Here is a 21308-nt window from a genome sequence, read left to right as displayed (position 1 = left end):
ACGAGAAAAATTGGATTGCCAAATTAGTCGGAATTCTCAAAACAGCGGTTATATAAATTCAACAATGTAACTGAACAAGAGATTATGTCTGTCTATAGAATTAAAGAGAAAGTATTAGCACAAAAAACAAAGCAACTTAAACAACTTATATTGAAAGAAATGTTTAATAAGGTAAACAAATAAATATTAAGCTTTTTTTTTTGTACATCTTGATAACCCTTTAGATCATAAATACTTCATTATTTCATAAATCACGATTTCATATTTTTAATTTTATAATTTTTACATGCCATATTAACCAGATTTAAACTGATGATCTAATATCCAGAAAAATCTCAAATCCGGAATTGCCAAATCCGGAAGTCCCGACGAGTCCAGATTTCGGACTTTGTACTGTATATAATTTGGTTCAGAAAGACTAGAGGTAAGTAGTAACACATCCGAAAAATCTTTTTTTTTCCCCTCCCCCTATTACGAACTGCCAGGGCTCTGTAGTAACCACTTTCATAAAAACTGTAATATAAATAAACACTCGCAAGCTTAGTGGCAGATAATGGCTCATATGGCTGCCAGTATAATTTATATACCAATCATAAAAATCATTAAATGATCTACTTTTAATCAACAGTTTTAACTGAAATGCAGTAAATATATAAAGTTCAACCTGTGTGCATCATATATTCGTAGATTCTTAAATTACCCCCTCCAGTACAATTTATGAATCTTGAAACATCAGACCTTTGAATGAGATACACTTATTTAATAGCTGGAAAATACTGAGCATTGATAGGATAGGTCTGCCATATACAGTCAAAAGTCGTTAATTCGGACACCCATATAATCCGGAATGATCTATAATCCGAACATCAAAGCTACAAACTTTCTGCGCATGCATCGCATTGACGCCTGCGACCTTTATGGCTGTGAATATGCCTGTGCGCATGCGCGTTTAATGTATAACGGACGGTATAAGCTAAGCTAAAATTATCTAATTCAGTTAACGTTGCAGATTGCATTGTTCCTTAATTTTCGAATTGGATCCAGCTTATTATTTTTTGCAGACTGTTTTATAAAAGTAATTCAGTTTTACATTCAAAAGACATTCAGTTTTATAAAAGTAAGCTTGAACTTTCGATTATGCCAAATAGAATTTCCGATATATATTTGCAAATATGTAAAGGATCTACAAAGCGAAAGTATGTTTCGATGTCCATCAAACAAAAAGTGGAATTGCTGCAAAAAATGGATAAAGGCATATCCTTTGTCTCTCTAACCATTCCGAAATCTGTTTATCAATTTCATGCTGCTCTGCGGCTGGGGGGGGGGGGTGACACCGTGGCACGCATTGAATATGAAGTTGATCTGTCAGCACTATCCTTATATCTTCAGGGTAGATGTTTTTATATTATTTGGCTTATAATTCCTTACTAAATGCAGTATTTCATCTCGATGTACTCCGTCTTTGATATGATTTAAATCAAATTCCTCGTCATTATAATTCGCTTCCGATAGTGAAGAAAGTGACGCAGATATTATCGAAAATAAAGAAATTTCGATTGACAAATTAGTCAGCATTCTTGACACAGCAATTATAGGACTTGAACAGCGGAACTTTGTAATTGAACAAGAAATTATGTCTGTTTATAGAATTAAAGAGAAAGTATTATCACATAAAACGAAACAACTTACATTGAAAGAAATGTTTAATAAAGTAAACAAATAAATATTAAGCTTTTCTTTTTGTAAATTTTGATACCCTTTAGATCATAATTGTTTTTTATTTCATAAATTACGGTTTCATATTTTTAATTTTATAATTTCTGCATGCCATCTTACCAGATTTAAACTGATGATCTATAATCCGGAAAAATCGATAATTCGGAATTGCCGAAGTCCCGACGAGTCCGGATTAACCACTTTTGACTGTAGTATTTAAGGGAGGGGGGGGGAACACCCCTCAAGATTACAGATCTTGATGAAAAAAAAAAAATTAACATTTTTAAGAGAAACCAGGGACCTTGGAAGGATTAAAGAGTTAACATAAGGTTTGCTTTTGAACAAATGTTTAATTACCTAGTTTTCACAGTTTATATATTGTTACATTTTTTTTCTGACCCCAGTTCCTACGTTATTTTTTTCCTTCACATTTGTACGGGGTTGGATTTGGAGTGAATAATGACAACAGCACTTGATGGAATATTGAAACACATTTCATTTAGCCAGTACTAATCAGGACAGCTCCAAAATCACTTTTACAGACGTCGAACTGTTATAAATACGCTGACACGTTCAGCGACACAGCCTTCACACTGTCAGGCAATAATGGTGGAGACAGCTTCACTGCAAAGCACCAGAGTACAGCTCCCGACTCTGCTCGATCATTCTCGCAACTCCACATACTCTTGAGACTCTCCACACTACAACTCGTGATGCATTTGACGACACACAGAGCACAGTTCCCGACTCTTCGGTCCAGTTGTTCCCGGAGCTTTACACACTCTCTCAACGAGGCACTAACTGCGATACACTAATAGACTGTTCAATGCACTCAACGACCCACTCGGCACTCGCTGCCCGGCAGTCAACTCGATCGACTCCGCATGGACTGACTAACTCGGGACTAACTATCTCACACTCTAGACGAGGCACACTCTAACTGACTGCAGACCAGCAGGGTTTATAAAGCTTTCACCGAGTGTTCAAGAACATTCTGGGCTAAATCGGTAAGAATTCGTTCCAGAAGGTTCTCCGTTGGGCCATGGCATATCGCCAATTTTGTCGCCAAATGTGGCAACCCTAAACCTGCTTTGCGGGGAAGTTATCTCACCGTGCCTGTAGCCTCTACACTTCGTAACAATATATTGGATCAATAAAAATTTGCAATAAAATGTTTACAATTTTTAACAAATTATGTTGCTTTCAATTTAAGCTTTAAAGGAGAATATTTAGGGTATAAGAAATAAACAATAATCAATAAACTTAAAAGAGATTTATCAATAATGAACAGCACAAAACTGAAATATAATATATATACTTTGATTTATTTAAAACCATTCTACAGTTTAAACATATGATACATCAAAAGACAAATGATTAAATAGAACTTTTTATCTAAATCACTAATGTTACAGCAGAGGGAAAAGTTTTGATAATTTAAAATGAGTCATAATATGACTAAAAAATTACACCGTTCAATGTATACGAAAGGATACGAGATTGTTTTTGCTCTTGAGTGGTGCCTCTGATTTATATATTTGAATTAAATTTTCTTCTTCTTCCTTTAGCCACCCCCCCCAAAAAAAAAATATCAAGAATGTACAATAAAATGCATGCTTACTGATAATTGTAAATACATAATGTCACAATACCTTTTCATAAAGCTTGAATAAAGTTGGAATTTTTCGTGGGGACAGAACACTGAAATTTATCTGCCGCTGAAAAATAAACAGTATAAATGATGACATGAAATCACAAAAAAAAAGATAAATTAAGAGACATACAGATATTGAGAAACTTCCAGATCAAAAATTTTTAAAACTTAAAAGAATTTTAAATCAAATATTTTCAGATGCTTAGTAAAACAACTAAAATAATCAATGCATTTAAAAATTCTAAAAAAAAAAAAAAAAAAAAAAAAAATAATAATAATAATAAACAGAATTTGGCACTTTACAAGTATATTTTAATTTTTGAAGATTTTGCTTATTAGGAATCTGTTACATAAAATATTTTCCCAAAATAAAAGCTGTTTCATTTCAAATAGAAATCTTTTGGCAAACGCTAAAATAAATCTATATTTTTTTTACATTTTAAGTCTTCACATTTTTTTATGCTCGAAATTTTACAGCTCATAAAATTACTGTGAACCTTAAAAAAAGAGCAGGTAACTGCTTATGTTCAATGATAATTAAATTCTGAAGCAGATAACAGAGGATATAACTATATTAAGTAAAACAAGTTTATTTTACAGTACCTAAATGAACCTTGAATATAGAATAATACTGTATATTTACCTCTGCCATTAATGCTGCTAATTGTTCTGTCATTAAACCAGAATAAGCATAACTTTCCAAAGCAGGTATAGGATATGGTGGTGAATTGCAGATTAAAATACAGTGCTTCTGTGTAGTGATGCTATTAGAGAATAAAATGCATACTTAAAATGAAATACTAACTGTCAAACTACATATATTTATTTGAAGCAATATAAAAATACAAGTTAATCTATGCAAATGAAATTTTCTTTATATTCAATTGTTATGTATGCTTGAATAATTAACAATTAAGAGTATTCAGTTTTACAGATAATTAATAAATCTATATTCAAAATAAATTGCAAATGATATTAATTCACATATTTTTTTTAGTTCCAAACACCCTACAAATTATATGGTATTGCAAAATAAAAGGGTTGAGACTAACAGTGGTAACTGCTTATTTAGGTACTTGCATATTAGCCTGTCAACCATAAAATTAGGCTCCTTCAAACCACGAAAGCTTGCAAAGATCCAGATCAGTAAGATGTTTATCTGGGATTTCAACAATGGTGAAATCAAAAATTAGTGCGGTTATTTTAAATAGACGAAACACATACAGTCGTAAACTACAGTTTTTCGTAATTCCGAAAATTCCTCATTTGATGCTTTCTAGACAAACTGATGTCTGTAATATTGAGATTCCACAAGGAGTTATGTTAGCTGATCCAGACTTTCATAAACCAGGAAAAATTCAGTTACTTCTAGGATCTGAAATATTTTTCGATTTGATAAGATACGGGCAAATTTATGTACCAAATACAAATTTAGTGCTATAAAACTCAGTATTTAGTGATTTGGGTATTTAGTGAGCAGAAGCATTGAAGATTTACCACATGAGAAACAATTAATGCATTGTGGGTTAATTTATGACAATGCCGAAGCACAGTCGAAGACGTTTTTTGATTTGGAATCGATTGATATTAGAGATGATCCCAATACTTACGATGAAGATTAAGCATTAGAGATACTCAACAAAACTGCTAGTTTCAAAGGTGGTCGGTATTTTGTTAGCCTGCCTTGGAAGAAAAGTTGGGAACATCTAGGTGACAATTTTGGTGTCGCAGAAAAAAGAATAAAGATCCTGATGAGGAAAATGCAGCATGATAATGCATTACATTTAAAATATAGACAAACTTTAGAAGAGTACCTAAATCAAGGCATAACAGAAAGAGCATTAGATTCCACAAAACCAGTAAACAAGCCAGTTTTTTATATGCCGCATCAGGCAGTTTATAAAGAAGAAAGCATTACAACAAAAATGCCTATTGTATTTGATGCGAGCTCACATGAAATAAGCAGTCTGTCCCTGAATGATTGTTTGTGGCCAGGTATTAATTTGAATCAGAATATATTTCACTTGCTGATATATTTTAGACTAAATACAGTTGCAATCTTAGGTTTGGTTTGGTTTATTTAATTATGGCAAAGCACACTAGGGCTATCTGCCTAGGGGGAGGGATGCCTTCATGGAGCACTTTCTAAGGGAAACTGGCTCATATACACGTTACACATTGGGAAAACCATGAAAACACTGAAGCAGCCAGCCCATTCGCGAGATTCGAACCTCGCACCCAACTACCAGTGTTCAGCGACTTTACCGCTCGGCCGCCGGTGGGCGTTGCAATCTTAGGAGATATCGAAAAGGCATTTTTACAGATCATGTTAGTTGAGAAAGATCAAGATGCAGTTAGATTTTTATTAAGAATATCATACTTTTTTTTCTAATGTGTCATCACTAATACGAGGGCCATCCAGGAAGTAGATTACGTTTCCGTCTGTGTCCGATAGGGGCGGGGCTAGCGTGGCCATCTTGGGGTCAGAGCGTTGCGCAGCTCAGTCTGCATCTAGCCGTGCTAGTGAGAGGTTCGTGCTGTGCTCCGTTCAGATACTGTGACGGTTTGAAATGTCTGCGTTAATTGAAAATCCCGCGAGCTGCGATGTGCGCTCAGTAATAAGGTTTCTGACTGCAAAAAACTGTAAACCGATAGAAATCTATCGGCAGCTTTGTGAAGTGTATGGGGACAACATTATCACTGAAGGTGGAGTGCGTCAGTGGGTCATAAGATTTCAAAATGGCCGAACCAATGTTCACGACGAAGATTGAAGTGGGAGACCCAGCATAGTGACCGCCGAACTTCTCGAAAAAGTCGATGCTAAAGTCCGTGAAAATCGAAATTTCACAATAACGGAACTTTCTTTGAGTTTTCCACAAATTTCGCGAAGTTTGTTGCACGAAACAAGTTTTGTGCAAGATGGAAGGCAAGAAGAGGTAACGAAGTGGTTGAAGGCGCAGGCGGCCGAATTTTTCGACGAAGGAATTTCCAAGCTCGTACATTGCTACGATAAATGCCTTAATTTGTATGGTGACTATGTAGAAAAGTAGTATTTGAGTGTGGCTTTCATCTGTATATAATAAAATTTGTTTCCTATACTTTGTTTATTTTTTTATTCCAAAACGTAATCTACTTTCTGGATAGCCCTCGTATTAGATCTAAATTTAATCCTCGTTTTCGCAACAACACTGAAAATCTTCTTACACTCTGCATTACTATGGGGAACTGCCAAGATGGCCAACATAATTCTAGACAGTTCACTGTATTTTAAAATTCCATCAGCACCTTTCAGTTTTCCAATTAAACTCCACTAGGTGTCAATCCTAGCTGAATTTATAACTTCACCCAAGTTTTCTAATTGTAAACTGCAATATATCAGTGACAACATCAATATCATCATCTTTCTTGACTATATGAAGTAACACGGGAAATCTGTTCAAAAAGTACCTTATATCAGAAAAAGATGCATTTGCTAGAGCAGAAATATCAGTAACTTTAGCATGCAAAATTACTTCATCGTTGACTGGAAATTTATGTAGTATGTAATCACATATTCGACAGAAGTAACTTCTAACATGAAGATAAAACTTATTTTTGTGTTCTGAAAGTTCTTCCATTACTTTTGTAGTTGTAGCTCCTATTACCAAATCTTCATCTTTCTTCTGATTTTCTATTTCACCATAAATCACATCATATATAGAATTACAAGCCAAAACACAGACTGGTTTCACAAACTTTGATAAAATGTCTTTAAACAGATCATAAATCATTGGTTGCAAAACATGAATTAATGGAATTCTGCTTTGAGAAATGTGTTAAGAACATCGAATGATGACAAAATGAACTGTAGAAAAAAAAAAAAAAAAAAAAAAGCTTTGTTAAGAAACTTTGTTTGTTTGTTACCGAAGACAAAAACAAATATTCGTTCTTCACAAGATAAAGTAATCGGAAAATATTTTGTGCGTTGAGCAATTTCTTTATTTTGAGAGAAATTTGCATCAGCTTTACGCTTATATTTTGCAGTGTTATTTTGAAAACTGCCAGTTGAATTGCTGAATGGTGCAGAAATTACTTTATTTTTCTCAAAACTATTTTTAACAATGGAAGTAGTAACTACATCTCCATTTACTTTAGGCATTTTATAACTTTCAATAGAGCCTTTTATCTTAACTCTCGAAGCATTTACTTCTTCTTTAAAAAATGCAAGAAGTGGGTTCCATTGATCGAGGATTCTAGATAAGCATTTCTTTAAAGACAGCCAGCATGTACACACATGTTTAAAAATTTTTCTCATTTCAGTATTATGCAGCTGTTGGGAACTGTTTCAATTTTTCCTTTCTTTTAGAACTCCTTTCAAGATAATAATAAATATCAACAATGTGTTCATCCACATTTATTGGTAAAGAAGCTGCCACTTTTTCAGCTGCTAAATTTAAAAGGTGAAACTCATAATCTGCAAATCCGAATTTTCCTTTCTTAAGATGCCTGCAACACCAGTCTTCAAGCCTCCCATTACTGGTGCATTATCGACACCAAGTGCTAAGCAATTATCCAGAGGGACTGCATTTTCTTTTAAAGTTTTAATAATTAGCTGTGCTATATTAAAGCCTGTCGAAAGTCCTTCTAAAGTGGGGACAGAAAGTAAACTGCACTCAATTTCTGAAGATTCTGGATTAAAAAAAGAAGCAACAATTGGATAGTTTTGAATCAATATTATTGCTTCCATCTGTAGAGAGGCAGAACACAGCTGTTTTAATGCACTGAAACTGAAGTAACTGAAGTAGTAACTGAAGATTTATTTTTCAAATCCATTTCTTTAACAATTGCACCTGTTTTGGTCCTTGCACTTGAGTATTTCTAAGCGATTTCACCATCGGGAAACATTTTTCTAAATAAAGCTGCAGCGTGATCTGATGCATTCAGTGGCAGGTTGTGCTACAGTAAAAACGCAGAGAACAGACATTCTGCATTAATAACTTTTTGGTCCTTTGTTTCCAAAAAAAATTAAATTTTTTGTTTTTTTTCCAAAACAATTCATGTTGTCCTTGTGTTTTTGTGTACGCACATGTTTGAGAACATCCGCCCTTCCACCATGTGAAATCGAAAAATCGCAACGACAGATGATACACATCGCAAATTTATTACATTTCCTTGAGGAAATACAGTAAGACCCCGCTTAACACTGTTTTGTGCGTTGAGCAATTTCTTTATTTTGAGAGAAATTTGCATCAGCTTTACGCTTATATTTTGCAGTGTTATTTTGAAAACTGCCAGTTGAATTGCTGAATGGTGCAGAAATTACTTTATTTTTCTCAAAACTATTTTTAACAATGGAAGTAGTAACTACATCTCCATTTACTTTAGGCATTTTATAACTTTCAATAGAGCCTTTTATCTTAACTCTCGAAGCATTTACTTCTTCTTTAAAAAATGCAAGAAGTGGGTTCCATTGATCGAGGATTCTAGATAAGCATTTCTTTAAAGACAGCCAGCATGTACACACATGTTTAAAAATTTTTCTCATTTCAGTATTATGCAGCTGTTGGGAACTGTTTCAATTTTTCCTTTCTTTTAGAACTCCTTTCAAGATAATAATAAATATCAACAATGTGTTCATCCACATTTATTGGTAAAGAAGCTGCCACTTTTTCAGCTGCTAAATTTAAAAGGTGAAACTCATAATCTGCAAATCCGAATTTTCCTTTCTTAAGATGCCTGCAACACCAGTCTTCAAGCCTCCCATTACTGGTGCATTATCGACACCAAGTGCTAAGCAATTATCCAGAGGGACTGCATTTTCTTTTAAAGTTTTAATAATTAGCTGTGCTATATTAAAGCCTGTCGAAAGTCCTTCTAAAGTGGGGACAGAAAGTAAACTGCACTCAATTTCTGAAGATTCTGGATTAAAAAAAGAAGCAACAATTGGATAGTTTTGAATCAATATTATTGCTTCCATCTGTAGAGAGGCAGAACACAGCTGTTTTAATGCACTGAAACTGAAGTAACTGAAGTAGTAACTGATGATTTATTTTTCAAATCCATTTCTTTAACAATTGCACCTGTTTTGGTCCTTGCACTTGAGTATTTCTAAGCGATTTCACCATCGGGAAACATTTTTCTAAATAAAGCTGCAGCGTGATCTGATGCATTCAGTGGCAGGTTGTGCTACAGTAAAAACGCAGAGAACAGACATTCTGCATTAATAACTTTTTGGTCCTTTGTTTCCAAAAAAAATTAAATTTTTTGTTTTTTTTCCAAAACAATTCATGTTGTCCTTGTGTTTTTGTGTACGCACATGTTTGAGAACATCCGCCCTTCCACCATGTGAAATCGAAAAATCGCAACGACAGATGATACACATCGCAAATTTATTACATTTCCTTGAGGAAATACAGTAAGACCCCGCTTAACACTGTTTCGTTTAGCGCTCTTTTATTTCAACCCGGGGATTCTCCGAAATTGTGCGCAGCGCTAGGTTTCCAAATAACATAACCGAAACAGTGTAGTTGTGTTTCTTGCTTGGTGGACGCATTTTTATCATTTGAAGCATTTGTTGACATTATTGTAAGTTTAAATTTGTATAATACTATAACGATTAATACAGTGACAAATATTATGATCTTTAGTTTTTATCATGGGTGATAATAAAAAACAAGAAAAGAAAGCAACCAGAAAAAGCATTTCACTGGAAACTCAAATGCAAGTGATTAGAAGATTAGATTCTGGTGAATGTCAATCTCAAATTAGCGCTGCATTGATTTTGGCAACTTCAACAATAAGGACAATTCTTAAGAATAAAGAAAAAATACTGTCATCAGCAACTGCAACTACGTCAAGCTCTGCAACTAGAATTACCCGTTCTAGAAATAACATTATAGAGGAAATGGAAAAACGACTGTCTATATGGATTGACGACGAAATTGAACGCAATATGCCATTAAGCCAATCTATCATAATGCCTTCTTGACAAAAAGGCAGAAAATTGGAAACCCAGAATAGACTGAATGATCTGACTGAGAATTTTATTTGTTTTTAAAAGTATATGCGTTTATATTGTTTTTATTTTTGTAAGAAATAAATGTTTGATTTTATTTTTATTAAAAAAAACATTATTAAATTTAATGCCTAACCATTTTTTATCCGTCTTTCCCTAACCCTATTATTTACATGTTAAGATAGCCTCGCTTAGCGCTGTTTCGCATTACGCTCTACTTCGGTGGAATGTATCCCCCGCATTAAGCGGGGTCTTACTGTAATGGAAGGAAAGTCAACTATGTATGATTTTTTTCACCTTTCTTGCAGACTTGACAAAAGATGATAATTTCTAAAACTATTTCCCGAAGGCACGTGTACTCGCATAACTCATGAGAAGATGAATGAAAAATCTAAAGAACATGCAAATAACAGCCTTGAGTTGCTTTGTGCTCATTGGCTAATATATGCCAGATGACAAGCAGTGGAGCTCGATGCCCATTGGAGAACTGGAAAACATTTCTGGATACGTATGCTCTCACTCTCAAAGCAGAAATTCTCATCTGATTCACAAGGTTTTGTTTTAGATATAATCTAGAGAAAATTCAAGTGCTTTCAAAAGTCCAAAATTACTTTTTTTTTCTTCTTCAATATAATGAGTATTAAGCCAAGTTCCATAAAAATTGTGAAAAAATTTTAAGAATAAGAAAAGGTCGGTAGAAATATATTGTAAATTGGGTTGGCGGGAGAGCAGTCGAAAATCGGGAGAGTTGGCAACTCTGGAATATTGATACACCTTTGCAGAATATCGAGGATCAGTTAGAGGTGTATATATTTAAGCGTGTGCTCTTTGGTGTTAATTACAGTCCCTTTTTGTTGGCGGCAACTATAAAGCTGCACATCCAAAAGTACCGAAATGTGTCTCCCGATACCTTTCAAATTCTTGATACATGCATGTATGTTGATAATCTTGTTACAGGAGCAGATGATGTATCAGAAGCCTTAAAAATTTCAAGGGAAGCAAAGGAATTTATGCGTGGAGCTGGAATGAACTTATGCAAATGAGTGACGAATGATAATCATTTAGCTAAAAAATGAGAAGAAGAAAATTTTGACATTCATCCGCTTTCAAATAAAAAGATACTCAAAGTATTACGAATTCATGGAACATTCAGAAAGATAGTTTGAGTATAGAGACTTCATGTTTGACTGAAATTTCGAGGAGAAAGAAAAGTACCAAACGCTTCTTCCTCCAAACAGCTGGAAAAATATATGATTCCTTTGGACTCATCACACCAATTACTGTTAGAATAAAACTTTTGCCACAAAAACTATGGTTACGTAAATTACCATGAGATGCTGAGCTTCCTTCTGATTTGAACTACAAGTGGTCTCGGTGGTGCAGCGAGCTTTCAGAACTCAGTAACATTAGTGTTCCAAGATTTGTTTTGGATTCATGTGATGAAAATACAGTCAAAAGTCGTTAATCCGGACTCGTCGGGACTTCAGCGATTCCGGATTATCGCTTTTTCCGGATTATAGATCATCATTTTAAATCTCGTAAGATGGCATGCAGAAATTCTAAAATTAAAAATATGAAACCGTAATTTATGAAATAAAAAACAATTATGATCTAAAGTGTATCAAAATTCACAAAAAAAAAAAAAAAAAAAAAAAAAAAAAAAAAAAAAAAAAAGCTTAATATTTATTTGTTTAGTTTATTAAACATTTCTTTCAATGTAAGTTGTTTAAGTTGCTTCGTTTTATGTGATAATACTTTCTCTTTAATTCTATAAACAGACATAATTTCTTGTTCAGTTACAAAGTTCCGCTGTTCAAGTCCCGTTAATTGCTGTGCCGAGAATACCGACTAACTTGTCAATCGAAATTTTTTCGTTTTCACTAACCTCTCTGTCACATTCTTCATGTCTTTATCCATTTTTTGCAGCAATTCCACTTTTTGTTTGATGGACATCGAAACATACTTTCGTTTTGTAGATCCTTTGGAAGTTCCAGCATCGGAAATTCTATTTGACATAATCGAAAGTTCAAGTTTACTTTTATAAAATTGCTCTTACAGTCTGCAAAAAATAATAAGCGGGATCCAACTCGAAGATTAAGGAACAACGCAATCATTAACATTAACTGAAATAGATAATTAGATAATTTTAGCTTACACCGTCCGTTATACATTAAACGCGCAGGCGAAAATGTATTCTGCACTTGCGCACACGCATATGCGCAGTAGTCAAGGTCTTACGCGCACGCGTAAAACGCCTGTGCACATGTGCCAACGCGGCGCATGCGCAGAAAGTTTTTAGCTTTGAGGTCCGGATTATGGGTGTCCGAATTAACGACTTTTGACTGTATAGAGAACCATGTTTTTTCTGACACAAGCCAAAAGTCATATGGTGCAGCCGTTTACGTAAAATACAGAATCGAGAAAAAATTTCTGCGAATTTGCTGGCTTCCAAGAGTAGAGTTTCACCTGTCAAAGAGGTTTCCTTGCCTCGAATTGCTGGGTGCACAGATTGCTGCAAGATGGGAACGGAAGTTAATAAGTTCTAGATCGTAAAGGTTCATCTAATATCTTTTTTTGGAGTGATTCTAAAGTTACACTGTAATGGATCATAGGATCAAACAGAAAATGGAAGTCTTTCGTTCAAAATTGCGTTAACGAGATTCAGAAGTTGACTAATCCAGATTCATGGTTTTACTGTTCATCCAAGGACAATCTAGCCGATCTTCTAATGCGTGGAGTTAGAGCCTCTTTTCTAGTGAACAATTCTAAGTGGTGGACTTGTGCAGAATTTTTGACAGATCCGCATCTTCCCTACAAGTGCTTACGACCAATAGTTCCAGAGGCTGAGAACCTAACACCAAGCGAAAGAGAATCCTTTGTGTAAAAAAGCAAAAGTTCTAGTGACATTAATGACATTTCTGAGAGAACTATGTTGATTGACATGAAATCTAATGTTTTAGACGAACTCTTGAATATTAGTAACAATTATTATAAAATTATTAATGTTCTTTCTTATATTTTTAGGTTTATTTGTAATTGCAGGAAAGGTGGATAAAGAAAGGTAGGCCCTCTTCAACTAGAAGAGGTAAGAATAGCTGAGCAAAGACTTATTAAGCATGAGCAGAGGGTTCTATTTTGTAAAAAAGACATAGCAGGTAACTTAAAAAATTTACACCCCTTTGTTGATCGTAAAGAAATAATTCGTGTTGGTGGCCGTCTTGAAAAAGCTTCTTTACCATTTTTTTCAGAAATATTCAGCAATCCTCTCAAAAAATTCTAAGCTAAGTAAAATTTATTTTTCTAGTGTGCACAGAAGATTATAGCATCTTGGCCCTCAAGGATTATTGAATGTAGTACGCTTAAAATTCTGGCCATTAGGTGTTAAGAGATTTGGTGTGAAAAACAGTACATCTTCATGTTACATGCTTTAAATGCAAACCAGTTTTGTCTTCACAGATTATGGGTAATTTACTATACGAGAGAGTTAATAGATCACCTCTATTTAGTGTTTCAGGTTTGGATCTATGTGGTCCCTTTTATGCAACTTACAAGCATTGGAGAAAGGGTATGCTAAATAAAATTTACATTTGTGTATGTATATGTTTTGTGACACGAGCTTTTCATCTTGAGCCTTTGTTAGATTTGACGTCTAGTGCTTTAATTGCCACTCTTAAGCGTTTCATGGCCAGATGTGGCAAATGTGTGCAAATATTCACTGATAATGCCCCTAATTTTGTAGGAGCAAATTCTCTGCTGAAGAAATTTTACAATGTAATTAATTTTCCTGATAAAACTTTGGCCCCATATTTCACGTCCGAAAGAATAGACTGGAGCTTTATACCTCCCAAGTTCTCTCATTTTGAAGGGCTATGGGAAGCCGGTGTAAAGCCCATAAAGCATCACTTAAAAAGAATGATATGAAATTTGCGTTTTACATATGAGGAGTTTGAAACTATAAGTGTGCAGGTAGAGGGAATACTAAATTTGAGACCTCTTACATCCATTTCCAATGATTCTGATTGTTATAAAACTTTGACTCCAGGTCATTTCTTAATAGGAAGATCAATATAGGCGATTCCGGAGCCAATGATAATAGACATAAATGAAAATTGGTTAAGTTGGTGGCAGAGAACAATGAAAGTAGTTCAGATTATTTGGAAGAAATGGTCAAATGACTATTTAGGAACTCTGCAGCAGAGAAACAAGTGGATGATAGAGAAGGACAATATTTCTGTTAGTACTATGGTATTCATCAAGGAGGACTATCTGCCAGTTTGCAAATGGATCTTAGGTCGGGTTATTAAAGTCTGTCACGGATCTCACAATAAAATAAGAACTGTTAAAATCAAAACAAAATCAGGAGAATTAAAAAGAGCGATCACAAAGATCGCTGTTCTTCCTGTAGAAAACTAAAATGATATTTTTGCATATGTATTGTATTTTGTTCTAGTATTGTAATAGCTGTAGTTATAATAGTATTATGCTGTTTATAAGCACAATTTTGTTTTCAGAATGTTTGTATAATTTCTTGAAATTTTGTAATTTCAATCTGTGGGAGTGTTAAATCCCTTTGAAGCCAGATGGCACTGCCATTGCTAATGTTTACAAAAGAATGTTAATTACTTGGAGAGTTTGCTTCAATGACGAAGCAGAGAGTGAGTGTGGAAGCCTGAATGTCTTTCACAAATTTAGTAAAATAAAGATGATGATATACTACAGATTAGTTTGTTAATTAGTTTAATTAAGAGTTACAGTCCACTTAGAATTTAGCCAAACCAGTTTTATCACAATGCGAGAAATATACATACATGTATGCAGATTTTTCATTATTTAATTTCTTCAAATATAATGCAAAACTCTAATATTTGGTGGCAACAGTTTGAAAAGTGAAACGGACATTTATAGTGATTCAACACAAAATCGCAAAACGAAAACAATAGTCCTTCAGGGGCAAAAGATATACAGTACAAAGTTTACAAAGTCCGTAATCCAGACTTGTTGGGACTTCGGCGATTACGGATTATAGATCATCAATTTAAATCTGATAAGATGGCATCCAGAAATTATACATTTAAAAATATGAAACCGTAATTTATGAAATAAAGAGCAATTATGATCTAAAGGGTATCAAAAAAAAAAGCTTAATATTTATTTGTTTACTTTATTAAACATTTCTTTCAATGTAAGTTGTTTAAGTTGCTTTGTTTTTGTGCTAATATATTTTCCTTTAATTCTATAAACAGACATAATTTTTTGTTCAGTTACAATGTTCCACTGCTCAAGTCCTGTAATTACTGTGTTGAGAATACCGACTAACTTGTCAATTGAAGATTTTCGTTTGTTTTCAATAACTTCTCTGTCACTTTTTTCACTATCAGAAGAAGTATTTTTTGGATCTAGAACCATACTACAGATTTCGCCATCTGTTAACTGATTGATGATTGGGGCACTGTCGTCACAATGAAAAACTTCTGTTATATCATCTTCATTTAATACCGCTTGTCCACATTTCTTTACAAAATCCAATAACTGGAAAATTTCACCTTTAGTTTGCGTTGTCCGAAAACCTTCAAATTCCCGGCTATCATCTTCATCGTCCTCACCATGAAATATGGTAGCTGCCATAAATTATGCCAAGCATTTTTTAAGATATCTGGAGACGCATCCTCCCAACGTGCATGCGTAAACGCATTACACACATGTGTAAAGCATACAATAAAAAAGTTTGTGGCTTTGAGGTCCTGATTATAGATCAGTCCCGATAATGGACGTCCATATTACGGACTTTGTACTGTATTAATGCAAAAAGCAGCCACAACTATTCACAGAGGCAATTAGAACTGTGCTATTAGAAATGCAGAAGAACACAGAGAATTAATTGCTCAATCTTTAGGTCAGCCGAATGAGCCCAGTTAACACATAAAGGAGGGTGAAAACAGGAGGCCATCTATCATTTTGTTGACTTGTTAAGTTCATTTCTATAGCTGTGATGCCAATATGTAAACATGCAAAATTTAGATCTATGTGCTGTAAAAAAGATGCCTCTTCATTTTCCAGAAGTCATTTTGTGGTGCAAACTTAGAATGAATCACTGAACCACACCTTCTGAAAATTAGTCCCAAAAGCTCTCATTATGTGCTCCATCAATGCCCATAGGTTGTATCTTTTCAAACAACAATTCTAACACTTAAACAGTATTGGTACCTGAACTCTAAGTTTTACACCAGAGGGTTTTCCTATGCATCTGGCAATATCAATAAAGAAGTTGCTTTTGGCCCATTTGGGAAGTAGAATAAACAGTTGCTATTTTCCATCAACATGCTCAGTTTGCTTTTATTTTTCAAGGTACCTAAAGAAAGTCATTTTCATAAACACACTGTAAACTTGATGGATCTGAAAAGAAATACTTGGATGTGTTACTAAATATGCAATTTCAGCTTCAAGCAAAAAATGGACATTTTCATGTTTCATGTAAATAGCTCAAACATGTTTTATATAAATAGCAAGCATTTTAATTGTGCGACTGCTCTTCACGATACATTAATGCATCACTTAGTTTTGTTAGCAGTATGTTTTGAAACAGTTGTTAAATTCTTTCCCTCAGAAAAAAAAATTCCATTGCTTCATGAAATAGGTACATACAAAATATGAAGATCCTATAATCAACAGTTGCTCTTAAGAGACTTTTGAAATGTTCATTATTTATATGCACAACCTGAATATTTAAAACCACTAAAATAATAAATTCTGAATTTCATGTATATCTCAAGTACGAAGGATTTCTAAATTTATACAGTCAAAAGTCGTTAATTCGGACACCCATAATCCGGACCTCAAAGCTACAAACTTTCTGCGCATGCGTCGCGTTGAGGCATGCGCATAGGCGTTTACGCGTGCGCATAAGAAATTTACGGCTGCGAATATGCATGTGTGCACGCCCATAATACATTTACGCATGTGCATTGAATGTATAACAGACGGTATAAGCTAAGCTAAAATTATCTAATTCAGTTAATGTTGCAGATTGCGTTGTTCCTTAATCTTCGAATTGGATCTGGCTTATTATTTTTTGCAGACTGTTAGAGCAATTTTATAAAAGTAAGCTTGAACTTTCGATTATGTCAAATAGAATTTCTGATATATATTTACTAATATGTAAAGGATCTACAAAGCGAAAGCATGTTTCGAAACCCGAAATCCGTTTATCAATTTCACGCTGCTCTGTGGCGGGGGGGGGGGGGGGGGCGAGGCACGCAATGAATTGGAAGTTGATCTGTCAGCACTATCCTTATCTTCAGGGCAGATGTTTTTATTTTATTTGGCTCATAATTCCTTACTAAATGTAGTATTTCATTTCGATGTACTCCGTCTATGATTTAAATCAAGTTTCTCGTCATTATATTTCGCTTCCGATAGTGAAGAAAGTGACAGTGGTTATTGAAAACGAAAAAATTTCGATTGACAAATTAGTCGGTATTCTCGATACAGCAATTATATGACTTGAACAGCGGAACTTTGTAACTAAACAAGAAATTATGTCTGCTTAATAGAATTAAAGAGAAAGTATTATCACATGAAACGAAGCAACTTAAACAACTTACATTGAAAGAAATGTTTAATAAAATAAACAAATAAATAATAAGCTTTTTCTTTTTGAAAATTTTGATACCCTTTAGATCATAATTGTTCTTTATTTCATAAATTACGGTTTCATATTTTTAATTTTGTAACTTCTGCATGCCATCTTACCAGATTTAAAATGATGATCTATAATCCAGAAAAATCGATAATCCGGAATCGCTGAAGTCCCGACGAGTCTGGATTAACGACTTTTCATTGTATTTCAGTATATGTTAGTTTTAAATGTAAAATTTATCATTTCCATGAAAAATTTGTAAAATAAATTGACATTATTTTGCTTTAGCTATGACTTAAGTTTTAATTGCATACAGAAATATAATTACGGGTATTAACAAAAGTTTCCCGCCACCGCAAATAGATTTGCGCAAATAGATCATGTTGGCATATTTAATCATATTTTGTCAAACAATTTTTGGCATTTGAAAGAAAGAGACTTGCTTTAGAATGCTGGGTTGTGAATTGGAAAAAAAAAGTATCGCTATCATTTAGTACAAGTTGTCTGAAATGGAGCCATCATGTTACCAAATTAGAACCACATTTACTTCCAGTTCTGTTGCAAAAAGTCAGTTACAGAATGGTACCAACTCATAGGTACAGTTTTAGGTACTGTTGTCATATCATATGACACTGTGAAGGTTTGGTACCAAAAGCTCAAAAAAGAGGGCAATGGCATTCAAGAAGCAGAGGGCTCTAGCTGGCCTAATGGTGTTGATGAGGCCTGCCTGCGAGAACTTAAGGAAGATCAGTATGCAACCACTCAACAGCCTGCTAAGGAGTTAGATGTTAGTGGCATGTCCAATAGTTGGGCTATGCACCACATAAACTTGACATACATGTTCAATCACTGGATGCCGCATGAGCTGACTCAAGCAGATAAGGACAGATGAGTTCAGGCATGCACTAATCTGCTCAAATATTAATGCAAGGACAAAATTCTGTACTGGATTGTCACTTGTGATGAAAGACACATTTACTTCAACAATATAGGCCAGAAAGAGGGTTGATCTGTACCTGATAAGCCCGTTGGCAGCGTCACAAAGCGCAATTTGACCAACAAAAAGATCATGCTGGACTTAGTACGGACTCGAATGGGATCTTTTGCAACACCCATTGTATAGCTTCAACATCATTCTCTTCGTCTTCTACCTTTTTTCACACCTGCAGTTACATCTTGCTGGTGCTATCTTCCACTCTGCACAAGAAATCCAAAATGAGGTTAATCTGTTTTGGGACTCACAACCACTTTCTGGGCTGATGGCTTTGAGAAACAACAAAAACATTGGCAGATAATCATAGATTTGGATGGTAATTACTACCAGCATTAAAGGTACTGCTTTCAGTTTTTTCCCCCCCTTAACTTTATTAAGAATGTTTTTTGGTGAAAAACTTTCTTTACAACCATATGTATATATAAATATATAAAGAGAGAGTATCACAATTTTTTATTTTTTAAAACACAATTATTTCTTTTGGGGGGTACGGATTTTATTGGTATTCAATTTCATTTCTTTTGTGCCATTGTGAATTCGGTTTTAAATTTCTTATTTTTGTCTACTACAGAAAAGCAAAAAACTAAGATACTAAGACATTGATAAAAAAGTTGAAATTCTTCACGTATTGAGCTATAAGAACGTCTTAAGAAATTGAAATAGGCCCTTTTGTTCACTAATACAGGATAGAATGCCAGTAATTCCATAAAGTACATAATTAATAGTACTTTCATAAAATCCTTGTCAAATTCAGAGAGAGAGAAAAAAAAAGGAGAGATTTTTAATTACATATTCACATTAAATTACTTGTTGAAGTCATCCATACATTACCTTTTTTTCACCTTTGGATAAAATACACAATTTCACTGTAAGGAAGTAATCTAAAAGATAATGTCAGCTTTTTTTTAAGGTATGTGAAACTGCGAGTTTTGTAATTTGATTTGCTAAGAGAATTTTAATAAGGTTTTGTATTTCTTCTTGAAGATAATTTGTGTCATTGCAAACTTTTCCATTCTAAGAATTTGGGTATTAACAGTTTTAATTATAACTTTTTTGGAGATGTTGGAATTTCAAATGATGAGTTTAATGGTGTGAAAATTGAATTATCATAGATCTTAACACCTTTGTAGTTTAAAATTTGTAAATCAAGGTAAACACGGTAAATCAAGGTATCTTGTAGTGGGCTAGTTTTGTTTAAGGTATGCAGGATTAAACATTTGCTTCTTCTATTTTGTTAAAGCTACTGATTGCAATAATGTCATCCACATACCTGAAAATATAGGAAAAATAATTATGTTGATCATTGGTACTTTGATAATTGAAATATATATTCTAGTGAGAAGAGAAATAAGTCACAAAATGCAGATGAAGTGCTGGAGCCCACTGGTAAATCTCGTACTTGCTTGAAAAACTTATTATTAAATTTGGCGTAGTTGCTAAACAATACGCTTTTTAAGTAGATTTTCCATTCTTCATTGGAGATTATTGTAAGAATTTGCATTAACAAATCAGGCAGAGTGAGAAGACTATAAAAAATATCTTCTAGTGGTAAAGTAGTGTAAAGATATATATATATACACACATATGTATAAGGTGTACTGCAAAGTTTTCTCCACTAATGTTATTTTGAGTTTCAACATGCATACAGGTGTTCATTTGAGACATATATGTCTGCCTCTCTTTATAACTGCATTTACAAATATCTGCTCTTCTGAATTAAACAAAAATGTTTTATTACATTATTAAATGAGATGTGATCGTGTAAAGATGACTACCAATACAGCTCATTTATACATAGGGTCATAAATACTGCATTTTGTATGAATTCCAACAACAAAGAAAAGCTACAGAAGAGTATTGAAATTTAGTAGCAGTTTTTGGTGAAGATGCAGTTTTGGATAAAATGGGCAGGAGATTGTTCTAAAAATTTGAAGGAGGTGATTTCAACCTTAACAATATGTTCTAAAAATTTGAAGCAGGTGATTTCAACCTTAATGACAAGCCTTTGATCAATGGTGATATGGTCAAGACCATGACAGAGCATGATCCTTTTTTTGACAACACTGGAGACAGCAGAAAAGCTTAATTCAACTCAACAAACTATTCAGACCATATTCAGAAACTAGGATTGGTCTATAAATATTCCAGATGGGTGCCAGATGAGTTAAGTGAGAAAAATTCCAACTGAGTCATAACATGCACATCTCTGCTTGCTCAGAACAAAAACAAACCCTTTTTTGACTAGATGGTAAAATGCGCATGAAAATTATATTTCCTACCAAAATATTGTTAGGAAAACAGCATACTGGGAGCC

The 21308-nt window shown here is 34.0% G+C and overlaps 1 protein-coding gene across 2 annotated transcripts in view; it reads right to left on the bottom strand.

Annotated features, from left to right (window-relative positions):
- LOC118185094 (mediator of RNA polymerase II transcription subunit 25-like) overlaps positions 1 to 21308 on the bottom strand; it is a 124636-nt gene that overhangs the window by 57339 nt on the left and 45989 nt on the right. For both annotated transcript variants that reach the window (XM_035354900.2, XM_035354893.2), the window contains 2 exons: positions 4014 to 4134; positions 3369 to 3434 (listed from right to left, as the gene is read on the bottom strand). In XM_035354900.2, coding sequence (XP_035210791.1) covers positions 3369 to 3434; positions 4014 to 4134 — 187 coding nt within the window. The remainder of the gene's footprint in view (positions 1 to 3368; positions 3435 to 4013; positions 4135 to 21308) is intronic.

Source organism: Stegodyphus dumicola, chromosome 8 (assembly GCF_044657685.1).
Source record: "Stegodyphus dumicola isolate Sdum_Otavi_A_Nest chromosome 8, ASM4465768v1".
Lineage (NCBI taxonomy): Eukaryota > Metazoa > Arthropoda > Arachnida > Araneae > Eresidae > Stegodyphus > Stegodyphus dumicola.
The sequence above is the reverse complement of the archived record's forward strand: the minus strand, read 5'-3'. Positions and strand labels throughout refer to the sequence as shown.